This window comes from Zingiber officinale, chromosome 3A (assembly GCF_018446385.1).
Source record: "Zingiber officinale cultivar Zhangliang chromosome 3A, Zo_v1.1, whole genome shotgun sequence".
In the NCBI taxonomy this organism is placed as follows: Eukaryota; Viridiplantae; Streptophyta; class Magnoliopsida; order Zingiberales; family Zingiberaceae; genus Zingiber; species Zingiber officinale.
The window spans coordinates 48140025-48163606 of record NC_055990.1 but is presented as its reverse complement, the minus strand read 5'-3'; the positions used below and the strand labels follow the sequence as shown (position 1 = coordinate 48163606).

At 35.3% G+C, this 23582-nt stretch overlaps 1 protein-coding gene across 2 annotated transcripts; it reads right to left on the bottom strand.

The window, feature by feature from the left end:
* Positions 1–13923: 13923 nt before the first annotated feature.
* On the bottom strand, positions 13924–19245 carry LOC122051855 (U2 small nuclear ribonucleoprotein B''-like). Of its 2 annotated transcripts, none has more exons than XM_042613157.1 (5): positions 19072–19245; positions 18035–18207; positions 17760–17853; positions 16307–16380; positions 13924–14345 (listed from the first exon to the last, which is right to left on the bottom strand). In XM_042613157.1, the coding sequence occupies exons 1-5, from the start codon at positions 19151–19153 to the stop codon at positions 14055–14057; spliced, it is 714 nt and encodes a 237-aa protein (XP_042469091.1). In that variant the 5' UTR covers positions 19154–19245; the 3' UTR covers positions 13924–14054. The 2 variants fall into 2 exon arrangements, with proteins under 2 accessions (XP_042469091.1, XP_042469092.1); XM_042613158.1 differs by having other exon boundaries at positions 13924–14342.
* Between the last annotated feature and the right edge of the window lie 4337 nt (positions 19246–23582).

Genomic DNA, 23582 nt, shown 5'->3' with positions numbered 1-23582 from the left:
ACCGTAAGAAGTTGTGGAGTAACAACCTATTCAAGTAGAAAAAGCTCTACATAGATCTGATAGGACCCATCGTCAATTTGAGAGATATTTTTTTCTCTTATCTGACCACGGTGATGTAGTGCTTGTTAGTCTCAATGAGCTTACATTTTATCAGGAAGTTGTACAAGGCCCTGATTCTAAGATCTGAAATGAAATCTATGTATACTAACCAAGTATGGACTTTGATTGATCTATCTAAAGGGATCAAACTCATTGGGTGTAAGTGGGTATTTAAAGTGAAGATTGATATGGATGGTCTTATGCATATCTATAAAGGTAGATTAGTGGCTAAAGGATTCAAGAAGATTAATGGTATAGATTATAATGAAATCTTTTTACTAGTTACAATGCTTAAGTCTATTCAGATCATGCTTGCTATTATAACTTGCCATGATTATGAGATTTTGCAGATAGATGGTAAAGCTACTTTTCTGAATGGAAATATGCTCAAGGATGTGTATATGATACAATCTTAAGGTTTTGTAGATCCAAAAGATGCTAAAAATGTATGTAAGGTACAAAGGCCCATTTATAGATTAAAGCAAGCTTCTAGAAGCTGAAATCTTCAATTCAATAATGCAATCAAAGTGTTTAGTTTCATCAAGAATGAAGATGGACCTTATGTATATAAGAGGGTTAGTGAGAGCACAGTCATCTTTCTCATATTGTATGTAGATAACATACTTCTCATTGGAAATGATATCCCTACTCTTCAATCTGTGAAGACTTGGTTTGGGAATTATTTTTCAATAAAGGACTTAGGTGAAGCAACCTACATTTTAGGCATCAAGATCTATAAAGATAGATCTAAGAGATTGCTTGGTCTAAGTTAGAGTATATATATTGACAAGGTGCTTAATCGTTTCACTATGCATAATTCAAAGAAGGGATTCCTACCGATGTCACATGATGTGAGTCTTTCAAAAACTCAATGCCCCTTTTCTAAGGAAGAAAGAGATCGCATTGATCAGATTTCTTATGCATCAGCTATAGGGCCTATCATGTACGCCATGCTTTGTACTCGCCCTGATGTCTTGTATAAGTTTAACATGACAAGCAGATATCAGTCAAATCTAGGTGAAGGTTACTAGACAACAGTCAAGAATATTCTTAAGTACTTGAGAAGAACAAAAGAATATTTCTTGATATTTGGAGGTGATGAGGAGCTCACTGTAAAGGGTTACAGTGATGCAAGCTTTCAAACAAACAAGGATGACTCCAGATCACAGTTAGAGTATGTATTTTACTTATATGGTGGTGCTGGGTATTAGATACTAAGATGGTTCCATCTCATTCGAAAGATCATTAATAAAGGAGATGTGAGACTATGCAGAGTATTAAATGATGCTAACATTGCATATCATTTGACCAAGACTTTTGCACAGAGGAAGCATGATGGTCACACTAGGTCAATAAATATTAGATATTTCAGTTATTAACACTAATGACATAAGGAGATTGTTAGTGTAAGCCTTAAGAGTCAATCAAGAGTTGATTGACTTAGGATATATTGTATCATATTTTATTAATAAAAGGTAATGATTTTATTTACTTCAGATCTGTACTAGATGAATAAGTATAATAATGTCGTATGGTAGGTTCTAGTCTATAGCATATTAATTAGTTGAATTGATAGTTGGAGCTTGTATATATATATATATATACACTACTCTTAACTATTTCTGGTCAAGCATTAATATGTAAGGACAATATTAATGCGTTGAGACTAGCATGTAGGTCAGTTGATAACTTAATCTCACAAGTCATGAATATGAGATATCAAGTTGACACATGAGTATATATTAGAGAATATATACTGAATTGACCCGCCATAAAATGTTTCATGAATTGTTATATGAGTATCATAAATATTTTCATAATGACTATTAGTATGAATAGTTGTTAAAACTGAAGTCACTATAGTTCCTTATATAAGGAGTTGTGTTTTTGATATCATCAAATGTCACCTGTAACAAGGTGAACTATAAAGTCGATCACTGAGTATGCAATAAGTTATGCAGAGGGATGTAAGTGATGTAGATGAGATCTATCTCTTCCATATGACAGAAGTGATATTTGTGGACCCCTTGATTAAGTAGGACACAAGAATACATGTCATGCTCAAATTAGTCAATATGAGATATGGAGCTTATTTGATTGAGTGTTTCTCCTTAGAGATCAAGAAATATAAAGATTGATAAGAGGATAACATGGTCTATATCTCATTGATTAATCTAGATATCAAGGATAGAAAGACTGAGTCATAAAAGATAATAGACACAAAAAGGTTAGGTTAGATCTCGACATTCTCGTCACTTGGGTAGCAATAATGTCTTGTTAGATGTCACTCATTGCTTAGGTATCTAAAATAGTTTTAGAGACATTGTTAATATTACGAGAGCCTATTGGGTCAGACACAAAGAACATGTTGATTTGGAGATGGTTTATTTTAATTTGACTAAAAAACTATGGACCTTAAGAATAATGGATTAATTTAAAGTGTTGATGTCATTTTTGTAGTGATTGACACTAGTGTTAGTAGGAGATTGTTAGAATTAGTCCTAAGAGCCAATTATGAGATGATTAGGCTTATTAGATTAATGACTTATTGGGTTAATAATTAATCCAATATTTTAAATCCAATCTATTAAGAGGATAATATAGATTAATAGAGATTAATTGGTATCATTATTAGAAGATGACCAAAAGGCAAAGACTCTTGGTATTCCTTGGGACTCTTAGTATTCCTTGAAGAATATAAAAGGCCTTGTGAGCTCATTTTTCATGAGAGACTCTTGATCTTCTAGTCTTCTTCCTCCCCTTCCTTTGGCCGAATTCTCTCTTGGCCGAACCATCTCTTCTGGCTAACACCATGAAGGTGGTTCTTCTCCAAATTGTGAGTTCGTGAGATTGATAGAACACATTTGTGTGGATACCATAGAGGTGCGGCCACTTGATCGTGCAGAGATGGACCGAGGACAAAGTTGTTGTTGGGAGTTTGTGTTTACACAACTAAGGTATAACTCTCATCACAACTATTATACAATTTCATTCACATGGATCTTCTGGAAAGGATCTTGTTGTTTATTCCGCTGTGCTTGTGTTATTTTGCTCTCAAGATCCCTACAGTGATGTATGTTGCTGTGAGTATGGAATTCACTAGAAATTTCAACTTGCTTATTCGATTGAACACTAAATGAATGAATGATCTGTTGGATCTAGAAGCGCTAGAGGGGGGGGTGAATAGCGCTCGTGGCTTTCACTTGTTTAATATTCGGAAATTCGACGAGTAATGCAGCGGAAATAAGAAAACACACAGAAAGACCCAAGTAGTTACTTGGTTCGGAGCCTTGGGTGACTCCTACTCTAAGGCCATGATCGTTGATCGCTTTCGGTGGGCAACAACTATAATATCGCAAAAAGTACAAGTGTGAAATAAGTACAACAGAAATTTAAACAATACCGACAACAGCATTACAAAAATTGAAGCTCCGGGTCGTCGGGGACTTGCTACAACACTTCTGGGTCGTCTCTTGAGCAGCAAACAGTTGAATGATCGCTTGGGAATTATTGAATGAAGCTGCTGGTCGAATACCCCTTATAAAGCCCACTGAGGGCACCTTCAACCTCCTTGAAGGCGCCCTCATCCATGTCGATTTCTCCACGCGGATGAGCTCTAAAGATGTCGTCGCTGATCCACTTGAATAGACCTCCATACCCATTGAGGGCGCCCTCAAGCCTGTCCGAGGTGCCTCAAGCCTCCATGAAGGCGCCTCTAGCTTCGCAGCGCGCACATCTCCTCCTTTGCACTCGAGGCGCCTCCAAGCTCCATGAGGGCGCCTCAAGTACTGTTCATCCGAGGCATACTTTATTTTTTAGTCCCTACAAAACATGTTAGTCCACAAAATACCAACATATCCTGCAAAAAAAAGTTAGCACATACTAAACACAATAACATAAATATTTTGACAATCTCCGGACTGTCCGGTTCTGACTTCGGATTTCCTACCGAAATTCCTAGGTCGAATCGACGCCTACTGTTCCCTCCACTGGGAACGTGACCTCACCTACTCCACTCAAGAGAGCATACCTGATGCCAGTCTGGTCCTCCAGACCGACTGGACTTTCTGCCTAGGGTTACCACCCCCTAAGACCTAGGGTTACCACCCCCTAGGGTTTTTCGCCACCTAGGGTTACTTCCCCCTAGGACCTAAGATTACCCACCCCCCCCCCTTAGGATTTTCCTCCACCTAGGGTTACCACCTCCTAGGACCTAAGGTTGCCACCCCTTAGGGTTTTCCTCCACCTAGGGTTACCACCCCCTAGGACCTAAGGTTACCGCCCCTTAGGGTTTTCCACCACCTAAGGTTACCACCCCCTAGGGTTTTTCACCTGCCTACCCACAACTAGGACTTTTGCCTAAGAATACTTAGAACTTTCCTACAAAGCTCATTCAAGCACATTAAATAACAAAACAACTTAACTCGAACTCTTTGACATAATCAAAACATAGGTTCAATCGTCGGATACTTCTTGCACCAACAATCTCCCCCTTTTTGATTATGGCAACACGGTTCAAAGTTAAGTAAAAAAAATATATAACAGTAAATGCAAAAACTTAAACATGAGCATAAATGAAATAATTTCAAAACAACACCTTATGCTCCTCCTTTAATTCATTATGTTTAAGTTCTTAATTCTTAACTTCTTAATTCTTAACTTTGAAACTTTGACTTTTCTCTCCCCCTTTGACACAAATAAAAAAGAACACTAAGAAGAGAGAAAAAAAATATTTATTCTATTTAACTTTAAGCTCCCCTGAAGAGTAGCACTTAGATGAATGATAGTTTTGTCAAGTATTTAGCCTTAAAAAGACTTAGCTTTTCAAAAAAAAATGTTTTGAGAAATATTTAGATAAATTTTGAAAATGCTTTGGAAAATACTTAGAGTTTTCAACAAAAACTTAGCAAAATTTAGCATTTGAAAATAATTACTTTAAGAAACACTTAGCCTAAATTTAAAAAATGCTTCGAAAAGTACTTAGCTAAATTTGAAAGGCTTTTGAAAAAATATTTAGCTAAATTTGAAAGGCTTTTGAAAAATTATTTTTGAAAATACTTAGCTTAATTTCAACAAAAATTTAGCTAAACTTAAGCTTTGAAAATAATTGCTATTTGAAACACTGAACTCTTAAGATGATTAAAAGTATTGATAAAAACTTGATTTTTAAAAGTTTTTCTTGATTTTAGTTTAAGTACTTAACTTAAAAAGGATTTACATAAAAGCTTAGCTTAAGTACTTAGCTTTGAAAAGACTTAAAACATTTTTAAAAAAATATTTAGCTAAATTTTGAAAATAAATGTTTTGTCAAGTACTTAGCTTTCAAAACTTAACCTAAATTTTGAACCCCCTTTTTGTTTATTTACAACTTTAGCAAAATTTTTGCTTTGAAAATACTTAGATTTTAATAAAGACTTAGCTAAGCTTTTGAAAATTGTTTTCGAAAGGAGTTATAGAAAAGCTTAGTTAAGTACTTTGTCTTAAAAAAAATATGATAAAAATCTTAGTTAACAAAAAAACTTAGTTTCAAAAATAGTTTAACAAAAAATGAACTTTCTTTTTCAAGATATTTTGAACAAAAACTTTAACATTAAAGAGAAATTTAACTTAACCCCCTTCACTCCCCCTTAATTAATGCTTTAAAAGTTTTGAGAATCATAGGGTCCAAGCATAAAAAACTTAAAGATTACTATTTATTTTCTTAATTTTCCATCCCACCCATTCTAGGTTATCAAGCAAGTTCAGCTTATAAGTGAGTGTGAGACAGAGTTGTCTTTAATTTTATCAACATTAAAAATTATTGATATTTAAAATAAGTTTGAATTCCAAAAAAGTAAATATTTAAAATTTTGAAGATTTTGAAAATATATTAAAAATTAATTGAGTTTACAATAATAATTTGAAAATTAATTAAGATTTTAAAATTTAATTATCATTAAGACTTTGAAAATATAATTATGATATGATTTAATTAAGATTTTAAAAATTAATTGTCATTAAGGAGCAAAGATCTCCTAGACCATTTTTTTGTGGTCCAGGAGATGTGCCACTCGCATTTGCGGCTGGATCACAGTCGCGATCCGGCCGTAAATGGTTGCGATCCCTTCCTGGGTTCACTATCCTCACCAGATTATAGTTTTTGTTCGGAGCAGGTGGCCGGAGGTCGCCCGAAGGCCTCCGATGGTGGATAAGTGGCCAGGTTACTGGGCACTGAGCGAGGGTGTCCTCCGAGCGACCTCCGGCCGCCCGCTCAAAACAAAAACTATAATCTGGTGGGAACGATGAACCCAGGAAGGGATCACAATCATTTGCGGCTGGATCGCGACCATGATCCGGCCGCAAATGCGAGTGACACATCCCCTGGACCACAAAAAGTGGTCTAGGAGATCCTGCCTCGTCATTAAGACTTTCAAAATATAATTATGATATGATTTAATTAAGATTTTAAAAATTAATTGTCATTAAGACTTTCAAAATATAATTTTTAATTATGATATGATTTGAAAATTAATTAGGATTTTTAAAAAATTAATTACCATTAAGACTTTGAAAATATAATTTTTAATTATGATATGATTTGAAAATTAATTAGGATTTTTTAAAAATTAATTATAATTTAAAATTAATTATTATTTAAAAATTAATTATAATTTGAAATTAATTATGATTTAAAATTAATTATAATTTGAAATTAATTATGATTTTAAAAATTATTTTTTAAAAAAAAATAATTTCCAAATTAATTGAGATTTTTTTAAAAATAATTATCAAATTAATAATTTTCAAATTAATTATGTTTTTTGAAATAATTATTTTAATATTAATTATAAAATTTAAATAGGATTTTGAAAATTTTAATATTAATTATAGAATTTAAATAGAATTTTGAAAATAATATTAATTATAGAATTTAAATAAGATTTTGAAAATATTATTTTAATATAGGATTTTGAAAATAATTATTTTAATATTAATTATAGAATTTAAATAGGATTTTGAAATTAATTATGATTTTAAAGTTAATTATAAAATTAAGTAAGATTTTGAAATTAATTATGATTTTTAATATAATTTCCAAATTGAGTAAGATTAATTATGGTTCTTAAAATAATTTTCAAATTGAGTGAGATTAATTATGATTTGAAATTATAACTTTGTAAATAAAGATTTTGAATTTTGAAAATATTAAAAATAATTAATTTACTTTGATTGAAATTAATTAGACTTTTGAAATTAATTAAAATATATATATATAATTATGATTTAAACATTAATATTAAAATTAATTAAGTTAATTTAATTGAATTGATTAAGTATTTTAAACAATTGTTGATTACAATTTGTAAATTAAATTGGTGAATTAAATTGATAAATTAAATTGGTAAATTAATTCTAAATTTTTACCTAGATCCATCTCACCCTTTTCTAAATTATCAACCAGGGAACCTTATTGATTTTTATGAGATGGTTATCTTTATATTTAGATTATTTCTAAGGATTAATTTACATTTGAGTTAGACTTAGATTTTTCAATTAGTCAATTAAATACATATTTCAAAGATTGGCTCCCAGGCTATGACGAGGCACTAGGACTTCTTAGATATGGGATCATCCACCACTTCTAGATAGAGCCTTTCAAAGAAATCATATATTTAATTTTCTTTTTGAAACTCGTAGGTTTAACTAAACAAGTGTAAATTACGCCTAGGTCCTTAATCTATCCTAATCTAAACATTCATATTATAAAGAAAAGAAAATAAACAATCATCAAGAAATTTTATCTATTTATTAAGACAGTTTTTCTATTGGTTCCCCCTGGATCATAGCTTCGATATGGTCTATCAAGGTAATGTACTTGATCCTTGGGGACCCAATATTGTCCAAATCCAACTTGATTGACCAAGTTGGACTTAGGTACCCATGCTTGGACTATCTTTCTATTCGGTCTGTTAACAAGCGATAAATAAGACCGATATTTTTTTTTAGTTCTAAATCCTAGTCCGGATCGATTGTATACGACTTTCTGATTTCCAAGAATCAAGTCAAGATTCTTAGAACCCAGTGTAAACCGTTCCAGAGTGTTCTTAAGTTCTTTAACTTGAGTTTTCAAATTGGAATTTTCTTCCTCAAGTTGTTGGACTTGGGTTGAATTTTCAATTTGAACTGGCTCAGTCAAAGGACTCAAGTTAGTCACTTCCTTAAGGGTTGTTACCTCCTTTTGGAGTGACTTAACCCGGACGTTGGATTTAGCCAATTTCTTTAATAAATAAGAAACTATATTTTCTAGATTATCCATGTTAATACCAGAAATTAAAGCGCTTACAGTGGTTTTGGGTCTTTCGAAAACGGATACGGATCCGTTGGCTTCGCTTGGACTCAGTTTCTAATTCACTCTTGATTTTAGACTCGAACTCGGACTCGGTTTCGATGATGTTTGCTTGTACCAGTAGAGCGAGAAAGCTCGTTTGTTCTTCTTCGTCGGATTCGGATTCGTCTGATGACTCGAACCATGTTGCCTTCAACACCTTCTTCTTTCTAGCTTCCTTTGTCTTGCTTGTACCTGCAACCAACGCAACACCTTCCTCGGCCGAAGTAGTATCATTCTGCTCATGTAATTCAAATAATTTGTCTATTAAATCATGCTTACTTATTTTCGTATCGGAAATACCTTCGTGTAGCTCAATCAGCTTCTCCCATAATTCTTTTGCACTTGAGAAGGGGCCGACGCGGTTCAGCTCCTCATTGGTTAGGCCGCACTGAAGTGTATATGTTGCTTTAGCATTTACTTCTACCAGACCAGCTTTGATGATCATCCAGACTTCGAAATTAGTTTGAAGGTACGACTCCATCCGGCCCTTCCAGTAACCGAAGTCATCTCTGGTGAAGAGCGGTGGGCGAGCAGTGCTATAGCCTTCTTAGAGTGCCATAAAAACGAATCTTGCACATAAAAAGGAAAAAGAAACAAATATCCCAAGACTTGGTCTTGGATTAGTAGTGCGGGAGAAAGAAAAAAATAACAATTCACTAATTTCGGGGGAAAATATTAATAAAATATTAATAAAATAATAAAAAATATTTAAAAATATTATTTCAAACTTTTGAAAATGCGATATTTTTCTAATGTCGACCAATGGTGAAAAAATGAAAATGAATTTTTTTGAAAACAATTTTGGAGGGAAAAGATGAAAGGCGTGAATATCTAATTTAAAACAAACAATATCTAATTTTCTTTCAAAATAGGAACCCCCCTGCTTGATGGTTTCACCAAATCAGAGCGGCCTAGCTTTGATACCAATTGTTTTATCAAGAAGCGCTAAAGGGGGGGGGGGGTGAATAGCGCTCGTAGCTTTCACTTGTTTCGTATTCGGAAATTCGACGAGTAATGCAGCGGAAATAAGAAAACACACAAAAAGACTCAACTAGTTACTTGGTTCAGAGCCTTGGAAGACTCCTACTCCAAGGCCCACGATCGTTGATCATTTTCTGTGGGAAACAACTATAATATCGTAAAGAGTATAAATGTGAAATAAGTACAACAGAAATTTAAACAATACCGACAACAGAATTACAGAAATTGAAGCTCTGGGTCGTCGGGGACTTGCTACATCACTTCTGGGTCATCTCTTGAGCAGCAAATAGTTGAATGAAGCTGCTGGTCGAATACCCCTTATAAAGCCCACTAAGGGTGCCTTCAACCTCCTTGAAGGCGCCCTCATCCACGCTGATTTCGCCGCGCGGATGAGCTCTGAAGATGTCGTTGCTGATCCACTTGAAGGCGCCTCCATACCCATTGAGGGCGCCCTCAAGCCTATCCGAGGCACCTCAAGCCTCCATGAAGGCGCCTCCAGCTCCGTAGCGCGCATATCTCCTCCTTTGCACCCGAGGCGCCTCCAAGCTCCATGAGGGCGCCTCGAGTACTGTTCATCCGAGGCATACTTTGCTTTTTAGTCCCTGCAAAACATATTAGTCCACAAAATACCAACATATCCTGCAAAACAAAGTTAGCACATACTAAACACAATAACATAAATATTTTGACAGTCTCCGGACTGTCCGATTCTGACTTCAAATTTCCTACCGGAAACCCTAGGTCGAATCGACACCTACTGTTCCCTCCGCGGGGAACGCGTCCTCACCTACTCCACTCAGGAGAGCCTACCTGATGCCAGTCCGGTCCTCCAGACCGACTGGACTTTCTGCCTAGGGTTACCACCCCCTAGGACCTAGGATTACCACCTCCTGGGGTTTTTCGTCACCTAGGGTTATCTCCCCCTATGACCTAAGGTTACCCCCCTTAGTATTTTCCTCTACCTAGGGTTATTACCCCCTAGGACCTAAGGTTGCCACCCCTTAGGGTTTTCTTCCATCTAGAGTTACCACCCCCTAGGACCTAAGGTTACTGCCCCTTAGGATTTTCCACCACCTAGGGTTACCACCTCCTAGGATCTAGGGTTACCACCCCCTAGGGTTTTCACCTGTCTAACCGCAATTAGGACTTTTGCCTAAGAACACTTAGGACTTTCCTGCAAAGTTTATTCAAGCACATTAAATAACAAAACAACTTAACTTGAATCCTTTGACATAATCAAAACATAGGTTCAATCGTCGGATGCTTCCTGCACCAACATGATCTATAAAATTCAGAGAATGCTTATGGTCTTTTTGTGCTCTACTATTTGCGATCACAAAAAAATTCCCTTTGTGATCGCCTACAAAATCTTTTAGAGTACAGTGAACATTAAACACATAAAACAAAGTCAACCTTTTCCTGGTGACATACAAAGAGTATCCAATGTCAAACGATCTCTTGTTACGACATCTGAATTTACATAAATAAAAGCTTCTCCTACTTCTCCTCATCCATCCAAAGATTTTACCAATGGCTTCTTCTTCTTCTTTTACCTTTAAACTTTATATTTCCTACTGCAAAGATACAACAACTTCTTCCTAGCCTCCACAATCTCATCGAACAAGTCATCCAATTACCCCACAAAACTCTCACTTCCACTCAACATCCTGAACCACCCCTTCAACTCCTCCACCATCTCCTTCACTCTTCTGCTGCCGCTGGCAACTTTCGCATCTCACCTCCATGCCTCGATGTTCTCTAGCTCTTCCCTCAACTCCTCAGTCCTCAACCTCACCCATCAGAATTTCTGCATTCAGATCCCCGGCACAGCTCATCCCATTTTTGCTACCATCCTCTACCGCAGCCTCGCAATGCAGAGTGTCATTTCCAACATGAAGAACAAAGAGTAAACCATGCCAATAGCAGCCACCACCAAATGGGGCTTGCAGTGCATTGTGCCCCACATCAGTATCAGGAGGAGGGAGCTGACATTCCTTAATGTGCAAAGCATGCTTCTAAAGCCATTGAACGCATCATATCTCGATTTCGCCCATGACACTTCCTTAAGTTTTAACGATGATTTTCGAAAATCAACAATATGGTTTTGAAAATTAGCAACATAAGGATGATTTTCAAAAATCAACAACACTCCAAAAGCCAGCAACACTTGTGTTGCTGGTTTATCTTTATGTCTCTGTTTATATTTATTATTTTTGATATGTTACATTGAAATTATATATAATATCTGAAGATAATTTAGTCTGTGATTTAACTTTTCAATCAATAATCTTCATCATTCTCTGTGAGCTCCTTAAGATAAATAAACAAATTGCTCAAAAGATAATACAACCAATCTTCTTTTGATAAATAGATCATGTTGGTGCAGGACAATAAGACTAAACAATACAACATCAATGATAAGACTAAACAATACAAGAAAGACGACCATTACACAGACATAGGCAAAGACAATAAGTTTTCAAAAGCAATTAGTGACTCAGAACTTCCTTAAAAAGGTAACTACTAAGGGTGTCTGGATGACCTCCATAACTAATAAGAAAAATCATCTCATGTCTTGTTGGAGCCAACTCTCCTTGGATGAAGCCGTGAAACATCTCACTAAAGGGTTAGAATTGACCATGAGATCAATCCACCAATAGGCAGTTGAGATTTTAGAATCGAAAGGCACCTCAATACCGAGAAGGCTTCGTTGAGACACACTGCTTGGGCATTCAATTGAGATTGGAATTGCTTATACAGAGAGGAACAAGTATTAAAAGAGAGTCCTTAACATTCTACCTAACATTTGTTTAACAATGAAATCTAATAGTAGCTAAATAACAATAGAATAATTTCAAAGGGAAAATGCAATTGATAGATAATAAGTTGCAAAACACAGAACTTTAGAGTCTCAAATGAGAACTTCCACCAAACCATCACTTTCTTCTCTCGTCCTTTAAACAAATCATTTTGCAAGCCAATGTTCTCAATCTCCACATGTTCTTCACACCCTTCTTCCTCGGGCTTTTCAATTCCTATTTTCATGGTACTCACTGTTTCCTCACCCTCCTCATCTTTATGTATCTTCGCGATAATTTTCAGCGCTTTAGCACCACCAAGCTCGTCTTTTTGGCTACCAAGACACGATCTTTTCTCCTCCTCCGGCTCATCAAACTCACAACCATCCGAATATGTACTCGCAGTCGGAAAATCAATGTCCTTCCCCTTCGTGTCCGGGTTGACCCAATTAGAGTTTTTCAAATTATCCATCAATGTTGCCTCAACCGTTTCCTCATCATGGCCATTTCCATCAAAGGCGGCTCCTTTATGACGCCTCTCGCATGAATCTAACACGAAGTAGTCGAGCACGATGACTTCGTCATTGGAGTCTCACTCTTACGAGGATTTCCAATCGTCCTCATCGACATCAGGGCCCATCAAGATTTTCCTATTGCGGAACTTGAGATGACCTTCCATGGTGGGCATGAAGCTCAAGAGCAGAAAGACGAGGAGGCAAAGAGGGAGGAGATCAAGAGAGAAGAACGAGAGCAACATGGTGTTGTGGTGCTGATTTTCAGATGAACAGTAATAAAAGAGGGAGTTGGGTCAAATAAAAAATGAACTCCACAAAACTATATTATTTGAACAATTCTAACAGCAAGTACTCAAATAGAAAAAATACAAAAGCACTTGCACATTTTGGAAAATTGCCGGTATATCATTGGTAATATATATTCGTACTAGTTTTTCATATGTACAATTTTGTAGAGCTAAGGATGATGTTCGGTATTATTTTACGCTAAACAATATTTTGAGACGCCTTAAAGTACCACATAAATTTTTTCTTTAAACAAAAAGAGAAGCAATATACAGCTTAAAATTCCCTTTTTTTTGTTTTTTATTAGTTGGCATCAATGATTCAATTCTTTAAACCGATTACTGATTTGGAAAAAAAAATTCACTATCTAGTAAAATAAATTGAAAAGTGCTTATAAAAATATATTCAGAAGGCTAATTTTTTTAAATCTACTTTTCATTGGAGGAAAAATTTCTTACAATGTGCCCTAACTACGATTTGAATCTTATATACCTTAGTTGTCTATTGAAAAACCTAATAACTGACCCGGGCTAAAATTCCTCCTAAATGCTCTAATGAAATCAAACATTAGCGACAAAAACTAGGTGTTTAATGATTTCGCATACAAATTTATTTATTTATTTAACTATTTTTTAATAAAATGTCTGCGACCTAATCTAATTAGGTCATCAAGAACCTCATGTAAAAGAAAACTAATATAGAAAGCTACCTTGACCAGGGCAGAATGCTAACTTAATAGCTCCGTTTTGCTGTTCACGCCATTTAATCAACCAAGGCAGCTAACTAATAGGATATTGCTAGAAGTCAGTTTTGTTGTTCACACCATTTAATCAACCAAGGCAGCTAACTAATAGGATATTGCTAGAAGTCCCTCATCAATCCATGAAAGCAAATTCATTGTCGAAGGTAAAAAAACGTAAGGTTTTGAAATCCTACAAATAAAAAATCCTCGGTCGCGTTCTACAAATATTGAGACAATTGCCGACGGAATACACATCATCATCATCATCATCTCTTTGCATAGGTGATTGCCATAGGGTTTTGTGGAGTGATCTTGAAACCTTGGAGAGCCTGCATCGCAATGGAGGCCTGCACATCATCAGAAAACTCCACAAAGGCAATACCAGGCTTTGCTTCGATCATCCGTACTTCAGAGAAACCTGGGTACTGCTGGAAAAGGATCTCGAGCACCATCTTTGTTGTTTCATGTGGCAGATTCTCGATGAAAAGGATATTGTTTGGAGCAGCAGCAGGCTCCTGAGAACCGGGCTTTGCATGGCGGGGAACTTGAGAAGACTGCTAAAAATATTTAAAATGTGAACTCACTGTTAATAATGTGAACAACTTATGGTGAACATCCCTTTAGCTTCAGAAATATATTCAGAAAAAAAGCATTTCAGAACTCACTGTTAATTACTTTCAGAATATTTTGTGATAAAAGATGCATCAAAGGACTAAAACAATAAAAAAAAAAAAACATGCACAAAAGTATATCCTTTCATATTTCAGTAATAAGATTGATACTAAGAGTGTCATCACTTTAGGGCGTGTTTGGAATGAGAGGAGGGAAAATAATAGATAAGGATTGCCCCTAGTTTAAAAGTCTTTATGTATATTTGGTTCGTGAAAGATGAGAGTTATTCTTAGGAATGTAGTAAAAATATGAATAGAATACGATGAGTATTCTTTAATTGGGTTCATGGAATAACTATTGCAACATGATAGAACATCATACAAGGATTGAAAGGGAGAACAATTCTATGGAATTACTACCCAAGACTCATTTAGCCATTCAATGCAAGAATAACTATTCCTTGGAATTCATCAGGAATAGTTTTTCCTGCAAATAAAAAATGTAGTCAGTCTTTCAGTGTTGGCATCCGAACAAGAAAATACCCTCCCACTATCTATGTGACCACTCCTTTCCTCTTCTCTCTTTTCCCTTACTAGAGAGTTCTCAAACACATGGAGTGTGCTTTAGCAGAATTCAAGGAAACATGTTTCATCCAATTGTCAATACAATGGAGATTATAGTGCATGCCAATAATAACAGTTATACGTTCATGTTGTGCTTGTGGCAACAAGAGGCAGGAAATAATTTTCACTCATGTGGGTAGTTAACGGAAATAATAACATGAAATAAAAAGAAATACAAAAGATGGTCATCGAAGTAATTGAAACAGATTATTGGCTATATGAAAGGTGATATAAAATTATACTTTCCATCAAATCATCATAATATTTCAATTTTCTATGCTAATTAACTTTACACTATACCTCCAATCTTTATATGCACCTCTACTTGCAATATATCAAACAATTGAGGATTCCTTTTTGCTTTATCATTTCTAAAATTGTATAGTAGACATTTCCGTACCTATCAAGAGACCATATCCAACTTGCATATGCATGGCATGTAAAATCATGAAGATAAATTGTGTTCATGTTTAAAACAATATCCATCACATATTCTTTTGTGGATAATAGATTCATTTGATCTTTTGCCTGGCAATTGACTTTTTTTTTAATTGGCTTTTTAAATTTGATTTCATGTCTTAAGAAGAGTCTAGGGATTCTAATTTCAAACCTATAAATATCTGGTTGTACAGAATAATTATGTTAGTAAAAATAGAATTTATTATAATAAAAAAAATTTCCCTATAAATGAACCAAATCCAAACTAATGGGAGACTGTTTTGTTATCATGACCTTAAAGACATGAGTAGGCCAGATTCAGTCATGGTGCGTACAATGCAAACTGAGAAACAAAACAAGGAGCAGTCATAGATATTCCTTAACATGAAAAAAATCCATACTAATAATTTGGTGTGATTAATAAGACCAATCTTCACAGTTTGTACAATCATCAAAGCCGTGTTAATTCGAAGTATCTAGGGTATCTGGGGCTGGCTAAGTTATGAGATTAATCTAAGATAAGTAGATAAATCATTACTAGAACTTTTTAAGTGCATCCAATAGTATTAAAAGAACAAATGTAGGTTATTGTTATCATTTAATTTTTTTTTATCCTAATTCAAATTCAGCAAATACAAACAAAGTTAGATGCCTAATTGGGAAAACAATCAAATTGTATTCTGGAAAGTTTAGTCAAATTACCATATAGCAAGTAAAAAGGAACCATCTAAAACTGAATAATAGATTCCTAAGGTAGATGTTTTTACCATATATTTTTTATAAGGTTCAAATCAACATTACTTATTTTATGAAAGAAATTAATTTGATTAATAAATTAAACTTACAGACAGCCCTCCGTTGGTTTGAGCATTTGCTGCAGATTGTTGTGCCTCCTCAGCTCGACGTTTCTTTTCAGCAGCTAATGAAAAGGAATGAAATGATACATCATGTTCATGATGCAGAAATGATAATGCCAGCAGAAAGACAATATTTCCAAAGAAGAAGAACCTTGAAAAGGAAATAATCCTTAAAATATCTTGTAAAGACAAATCACTAGATGACGATCTTCAATTTATTAGATAAGTAGCCTACTAACAAGTCTCAACAATTTGGGGTCAGTTACTGCCGTTAGGCAACCTGGCACCCATAATAGGGCAAAAGATGGGAAGAAAAGTTTTGAACTACCATACTTTAGGGATGAAACCATAACTTCAAAGTGTTCAATCCTTGATGTCAAATGAGATCTAGTAACTGTGCAACCAAGAATTCCTGCATATGTAAAACAGAAGCTGTCTTGTGATCATAAGTTAACTTAGTGAAATTTATCTCCAGAGAGGCTTATTCTTTTCCTAGTGAATCAATGTGCTTTGGTGAGGATAGGTTAATCTAGTAATCTTTAGTTGACAAAGACAATCCAATAGGGATGAGATCCATGCCCATTAGACAGGCTAATCAGGTGCATCACCCTCCCAGACCTATTCAAAGACTTTCTTTCTGTCTTATCCTTTAGCTTTCAAACTCTGCTTCAGATCTTAACTGAGGGAATATGACATGATTAGAGAACGAGTTTGATCATCGAACCAGGGATCAATCATAACCAAAGGCTAACCATCACTTCAGATAAGACTCTCAGTTTAGTCACTATCCTATAACCTCTTCCAGAAGGATTTGCACCAAGAACCTCCAAGATGTTCCTACAAGATCTGATCAATTCAATAATAGGAATTACTTCAGCTTGAACTGACATATTGGACTTATCTTGTCCATTGCCCAAGATATCAATCAAGATTGAAACAGTCACGGCTGAGATAATTAAGTATCTCTCATCAACTTATTCTGGATGTTCAAGTTCTCTCAGTCTAATCGACTGTATATTCAGAAATTTATTCAAGAATCCTATGATCAAGTTTGTGTTTGTCCAAAAAACCTTGTTGCCCAATTGATAAAGTTTCATTATGCAAACCAGTTCACTTGTTACTTCATATGGCTCCAAAGATATCATCAAAGTTGATGATCTTTGACCATCTACAAACAATATTTTTAACTCTTGTTTACAACCAGTGTATTGACATAACACTCATTTCCTATACATCTCTCACCTCTTGTTCCCTCATAGCAAGCCTCATTCTTTGTTTTTCTTACTTCCTTATCTTTACCAACACACCACTTTTCTACATGCTAAATTAAGTTGCATTGTCAGTGAGAACCTCAGAAACAGTAATGTTTGGTCTACAATGCACAGTCCATGTTGCACAAGGTATCAAATTTTCACAATTAACTTAGGAAAAGAAGGCTTACCTTTTTCTTCTTGCCTCTTCTTCTTTTCTCTCGGAACAAATGTCCCATCCTCTTTTGCAATACAATCAGACTTTGATTTTGCATATTGTATTCTCTGCACAAAACATATAAGCAAATATCTGTCATGAATTGTACATGACTGTAGCAAACAAGCCTCACTCCAGAATTAAATTACTAACACGATTTTTTTTTAATCACCAAGTGTTCTCTTGTCTAAAAGATTACTAATTACTGCTTTAAGAAATAACATGAATTTCGAGTTAAATAAAACTCACCATTGGTTTATCATAGAATGGGAATCTTTGCATTTGTCGTACTGCATTGCTAGCAGCTGGAACTTCAGCAAATACCACCCATGCCTGGCCTCTCAGCTTTGGTGTTTTCAAGGCCACAATATCGAGAATTCTTCCATATTGTGAAAATAAAGCATAGAGTGATCGTTTAAGTTCTGTAGCACAAAAACCAGGACAATGTAGTACGGAAAAATAGATTCTTTAATCTCTCAAATTCACAAATCCAGGCAATTGGGTCACACACTTATGAACTATAAGTTTGAGTTTGATTTTAATCCTTATATTTTTCTTATGCAATTACCTGATAAAGGAAATGAATACAGAAAATAGCAAGTTAGAGCACATATTACTCCAATGTAATAGAATCACAACGGAACAGATCTGTGAACAGTTGTGTACATATGACGGGCAAACTATGAATCTCCCTACCTATTCTTATCCATGCCATGCCATTTAGATTCCCCAAACCTACCAATTGAATACAATTAAATTTCAAGCAAACAAGTAAGCTACAACAGCAATACATTCATACCCAACTATTCCTTCATTACTTTCATCAACACAAAGCAGACTAAAAATATTTAAGATTCAACTTTATCCCTTATAGCTACAAAACGCTAAGCCTCTGGAAGAACATAAAATACGTTATCACATGATGCAAGTTTAGATCAGAGAATAAAAACGCCCAATAGAGTTCTGTTTCCTGAGAGACAAAGAAGAACATGTCGCCATCTTTGCAACAAGTAACAAAGAGCTTTGAGGGCCTGTACTTTGAAAACTAAATCTTTGCCTACGAGGAACAAAATGCTCAGGTATGAAATAAATATAAGTTATTCTAAATCTCGTATTCTAACATCCATTAGATATACTTTCAAATGCTCACTGAATCTGTTTAAACACCGTTAACATTCACAAACAAGAAAAAATTCAGTCAAAAAAAACCCTAAACCGAAGAACTCATATGTTGGGAAAACCCAAAACCAACAAAAGATCTGTGCAATAATACAATGGGCTCTAACCTTCTTTCTTGACCTTCTCATTCAAATTGTTGATGTACACTGTTTGATTCGGGGGGATATCACCCGAAAGCATCACCACCATCGCAAGAGCACAAGACAGTGAGCGAGAGCAGCTTTTGCTCTCGTTTCGGCGTTGCTCGGTGCGCGTCTCATACAACCTCTTTGATGATGTAGGGAAGGTACAGTTATTTTTAACCGTTCAATATATTAGGGCCCATCGAACGAACGGTTATGATCGTCCAGTATCTTTAGTCGTAAATACTAAATGATAGAGCGATTGGAGAGCTCCCTCTCATGACTCATCTTTCTTCTTTCTCCGACACAACAATGACTCGGACCCTAAAGTCTAGGGTTTGGGAGGCAGATGCCCTCTGCATTCGAGTCCTTTCTTTGATGGATGTTCACGGTGTGTTTCCAGTCCTCCTGCGATAGACTCACCTCGATCCTTCTTGCTGAGAAACCGGGAATCGAACTCAACCAGCATCCGTGAACGAATTCCCACTCTTCTGCAGGTAAGAAAACAGATTTCATGGTTCCAATGCTAGAAACTCTCAGTGAAATTCTTCCGCATTTGCAACTAATTCTTAACCCACTCGACGATTATCAACCCTTCCAATGAAAGATCCAAGATTTGCTGGCGAACTCTGATGGATCGAACTTTCGTGGTGTGTGCTTTACTTGAAACTTCTGATTGCAACCTAGCCCGCGGAGAACTGATAAAATGTGATGTGACTTTCTGATTACTTGTCCAAATCACCATTAAAAGGAGAACTGATAAGTTCAATCTTCAAGATGCAAATTGAACACTTGGCTTCCTTGATGTAGAACTCATCTTCCACATCGTAGCTGCTACTCTACTGCCCTCGCCTCCTGAGAAAGAGAACATGAGCAAAAGCTAAGGCACTGAGGAACCTCTAACAGATGTCTTACTGCTGCAAAAAGTACTGCGAAAAGGTAAATTTATCTCATCTGAATTCTCCAAGAAAATAGAGCAAGGAGCTTGTGATTGCTAGAACTTCACAAACTGCCTCGTTATGATACTGACAACGGTCATATTAACCATGAATGGGGGAGCTAAGCAGAACTGAAGAAATGCTGCAGAATTGCTATCCAAACTTATGTTGGACAAAGATTGTTGATGGAGTTGTTGGGAATAATCTGAATAAATGTATTCTGAAATTAGATTCAGACTTACGGCTTCGATGGTCTTGTCACATTCTTGTTAGTATTAGTCCTAATATCAATTATGAGATGATTGACAAAGATGTTTTTTAATCATATTTCATTAATTAATAAAAGGTAAAGTTGATTATTATGTTACTTCAGTTCAGTGCTGAATGAATAAGTATAATAATGTTATAGGATGATAGATTCTAGTCTACAACATATCAATTGGTTAAATTGATAATGGGATATTGTAGATACATATAGAACACTATTCTTAACTATTTCTAGTCAAGTATTAATATACAATGACAATATTAATGTATTAAGACTAGCATGTAGGCCAACAAATGATTTAATCTCACAAGTCATGCATATGAGATATCAGGTTATATGTGTGTCATAAACATTCTCATTGTGACTATTAGTATCAATAATCCTTAAACCTGAAGTCACTATAGTTCCCTGCATAAGGAGTTGTATACTTTGGTATCAACAAACGTCACATGTAATAGGATGGACTATAAAGTTGATTACTGTGTATGCAATAAATTATATAAAAGGATGTGAGTGATGTAGATGGAATCTATCCCTTTCATATGACGGAAACGATATCTATGAGCCCCTTGATTAGTAGGACATAAAAATGCATAACCATGATCAAATGAGTCAATATGCGATATCGAGCTTATTTGATTGAGTGTGTCTACTTAGAGATCAAGAAGCACAAAAAATTGATAAAATGATGACACGGTCTATGTCTCATTGATCAATCTAGATATCAAGGATAGAATGATTGAGTCATACAAGATAATAGACACGGAAAGGTTAAGTCATCTCGTCACTTGGGTAGCAATAATGTCTTGTTAGATGTCACTCATTATTTATGTATCTAAAATAGTTTTAGAGACATTGCTAACGTTATGAGAGCCTATTATGTCACACACAAAGAAAAAGTTGATTTGGAGATGAGTGATGGATCATTGGATTAAGTCTAATTCGAATTAGACTAATTGAATTAGACTCAATTAGATCTAATTATTAGATTGAGTCCAATTCAAACTAGACTCATTGAATCAATTAGAATTAATGAGATTGTGACTCATTTAATTCGAATTGCATGAAGGAAGAGGAATAATCAATTTTGAAATTGACCATTCACTCATGAAGAATTCGAAATGTTGATTTGAATTCTTGAATAAAGACCAAAAGGTTTTTGTCTTAATGGAGGGTTAATGCTCATTAAGTGTATTCATTGGATGAAGTACTAAAAACATTTTTCATCTCATTTTGAGTAGAGCTTCTTCTTCTTCACTCCTTTTTCCTTTGGCCAAAATCTCCCTTGTGGTTACTAGCACAACCTTGGTTGATTTTTTTCTCCACTTTTGTGAGTTCGTGAGACAGACAGAAGACTTGTTCGTGTGGATCCCAAAAGAGGTACAGACATGTAATCGTGTTGAGATCCTTACTGTCGGGAGTTCGTATTTACGTAACAAAGGTGTAACTCCCTTTTAATAAACTTAGTATATGGTTTTCTCCTTCGCATGAATCTTCTGAAAGAAACTAGTTAGTTTTTCCGCTACGCTTTCTGTGTGTTTAGCGCTCTAAATCCTAACAGTTCTTTGATGGCTTTGTCATGTTGTATCGAAGATTGGGACGGTTGCTACCCAAGTGTTGAGTGTCGCTTGAGTGAGACGCCTAGTGCTGCCCGAGCCTGAGTGAGTCACCCGAGTGTTGAGTACTGAGTTAGTCACGTAGTCGACTGTAGAGCTCTGAAAGCCGAGTCAATCGAGCAACCGACTACCGATCAAGTCGAGTATTGAGTATTGAGTCTTCAGTGCTACCTAAGCTGAAGTAGGTCGATTATTGAGTGAACCAAGTAGGTTGTATTGCCTGTGTGTCAACTGTTGAGCACTTCGAATTATGATTCAGTATAAATCAATCTTTATGTCACTCAACTTCCACTAGGACTAAAGTTCGTATATTGGGCCTCCCAGACTATAGTGTGATGGTAAGAGGTGAGATAAATTCCTTAAACAACAAATCACCTAGGGTACATTACACTTAGATAGTTTGAAAAATTGGTGACACTATGTTATAAAGTTGTGGCACGAACAACACATTTTTAGTAGAAGTAGAAATGAGAAAATTATAGAAGATAATGAACGCTAATGATTTACGTGAAAGAATCTTCAATCAAATCGAAGAAAAAAAATCACGGATAAACGGTAGAAGAATCTCAAATTACAACATCTCCACTATCCCAGGGAGAAATGACAAGAGGAAAGACAAAGTATTTAGGAGAAATCTTGTCTACACCTTATTCTCTCTAATACTCTCCCTTTTTCTCTTTGTTTCTGAACTTAATTTTATTTCTCTTTGTTCCTGAACTTAATTTTTAGGTAATATAAGATTAGACGTTAATGCTTATTAGTCTTCAAGTAATCTTGTGTGTAATGCAATCTCCTACTTTCCAAGCAGCCAAAACTAAATTGTACTTCTCTATGTATCCATAAAAGAATTGTGAATTTCAAAAAGACTTTTCTACTTATTAACGTTATTAATTCCAATTCATCAAACATTAAAGATTACAAATGTAACATGATTATTACATTTCTCCCACTTAAAGTCGCCTTTGTTGTAATCCTTTTATCCTTTCTACTTTTGCCCATTTTTCCGCTTACGTTTCCACAAGGTCATAGAGGATCGACACCATATAAATTTGTCGGTATTGATTGGCTTTGCTAGTGTATCTGCGAGGTTGTTTACTGTCTGGATTTTTTAAATATCCACACTCCCTCTTCCACTTCCCCCGAATAAAGTGATATTAAACTCAAATGTCCTTTGTCAGTTGATTAAATGTTGGATTCTTTGCTAAGTGCAAAGCGCTCTTATCATTTGTAACAAGATTGCTTCTTTGCTCACTTGGATAGCTGCAACATATTCTGCTTCTGTTGTGGACGTGGTCATAATAGACTATAGTTTTGAAACCCAACTTTCAACACCTCCTCTTAGAGTAAACACATAACCTTTGGTGGATTTGTTTTTATCAAGATCATCTTGTTAGTTAGAGTCCTAGAGTCAATCATTTGATGATTATTGTATGGACTCGTTGTATCATATCCTTATATATATAAAGGCATTTGTTTATGGTTATTATGCTTACTTATATTGGTGTCAAATAACTAAGTATAATAGCGTCCTTGAGTAGAAAGTTCTTACCTATATCAATTGGTTAGTTGAATCGATAGTGAGATGATATAGGGAACACTACTCTTAATCATTCCTAGTCAAGTATTAACATTCAGGAACAATGTTAATGCGACGAGACTAGCATGTAGGTCAAC

Coding starts and splice junctions, on each gene's coding strand:
- LOC122051855 (XM_042613157.1), bottom strand. CDS start 19,153: ATGGTGGTGATGCTTTCGGGTGATATCCCCCCGAATCAAACAGTGTAC. Junction 17,854..18,034: donor CATTCTATGATAAACCAATG/GTGAGTTTTATT, acceptor TGTTTTGTGCAG/AGAATACAATATGCAAAATC. Junction 14,346..16,306: donor AAACCAACGGAGGGCTGTCT/GTAAGTTTAATT, acceptor AAATATTTTTAG/CAGTCTTCTCAAGTTCCCCG.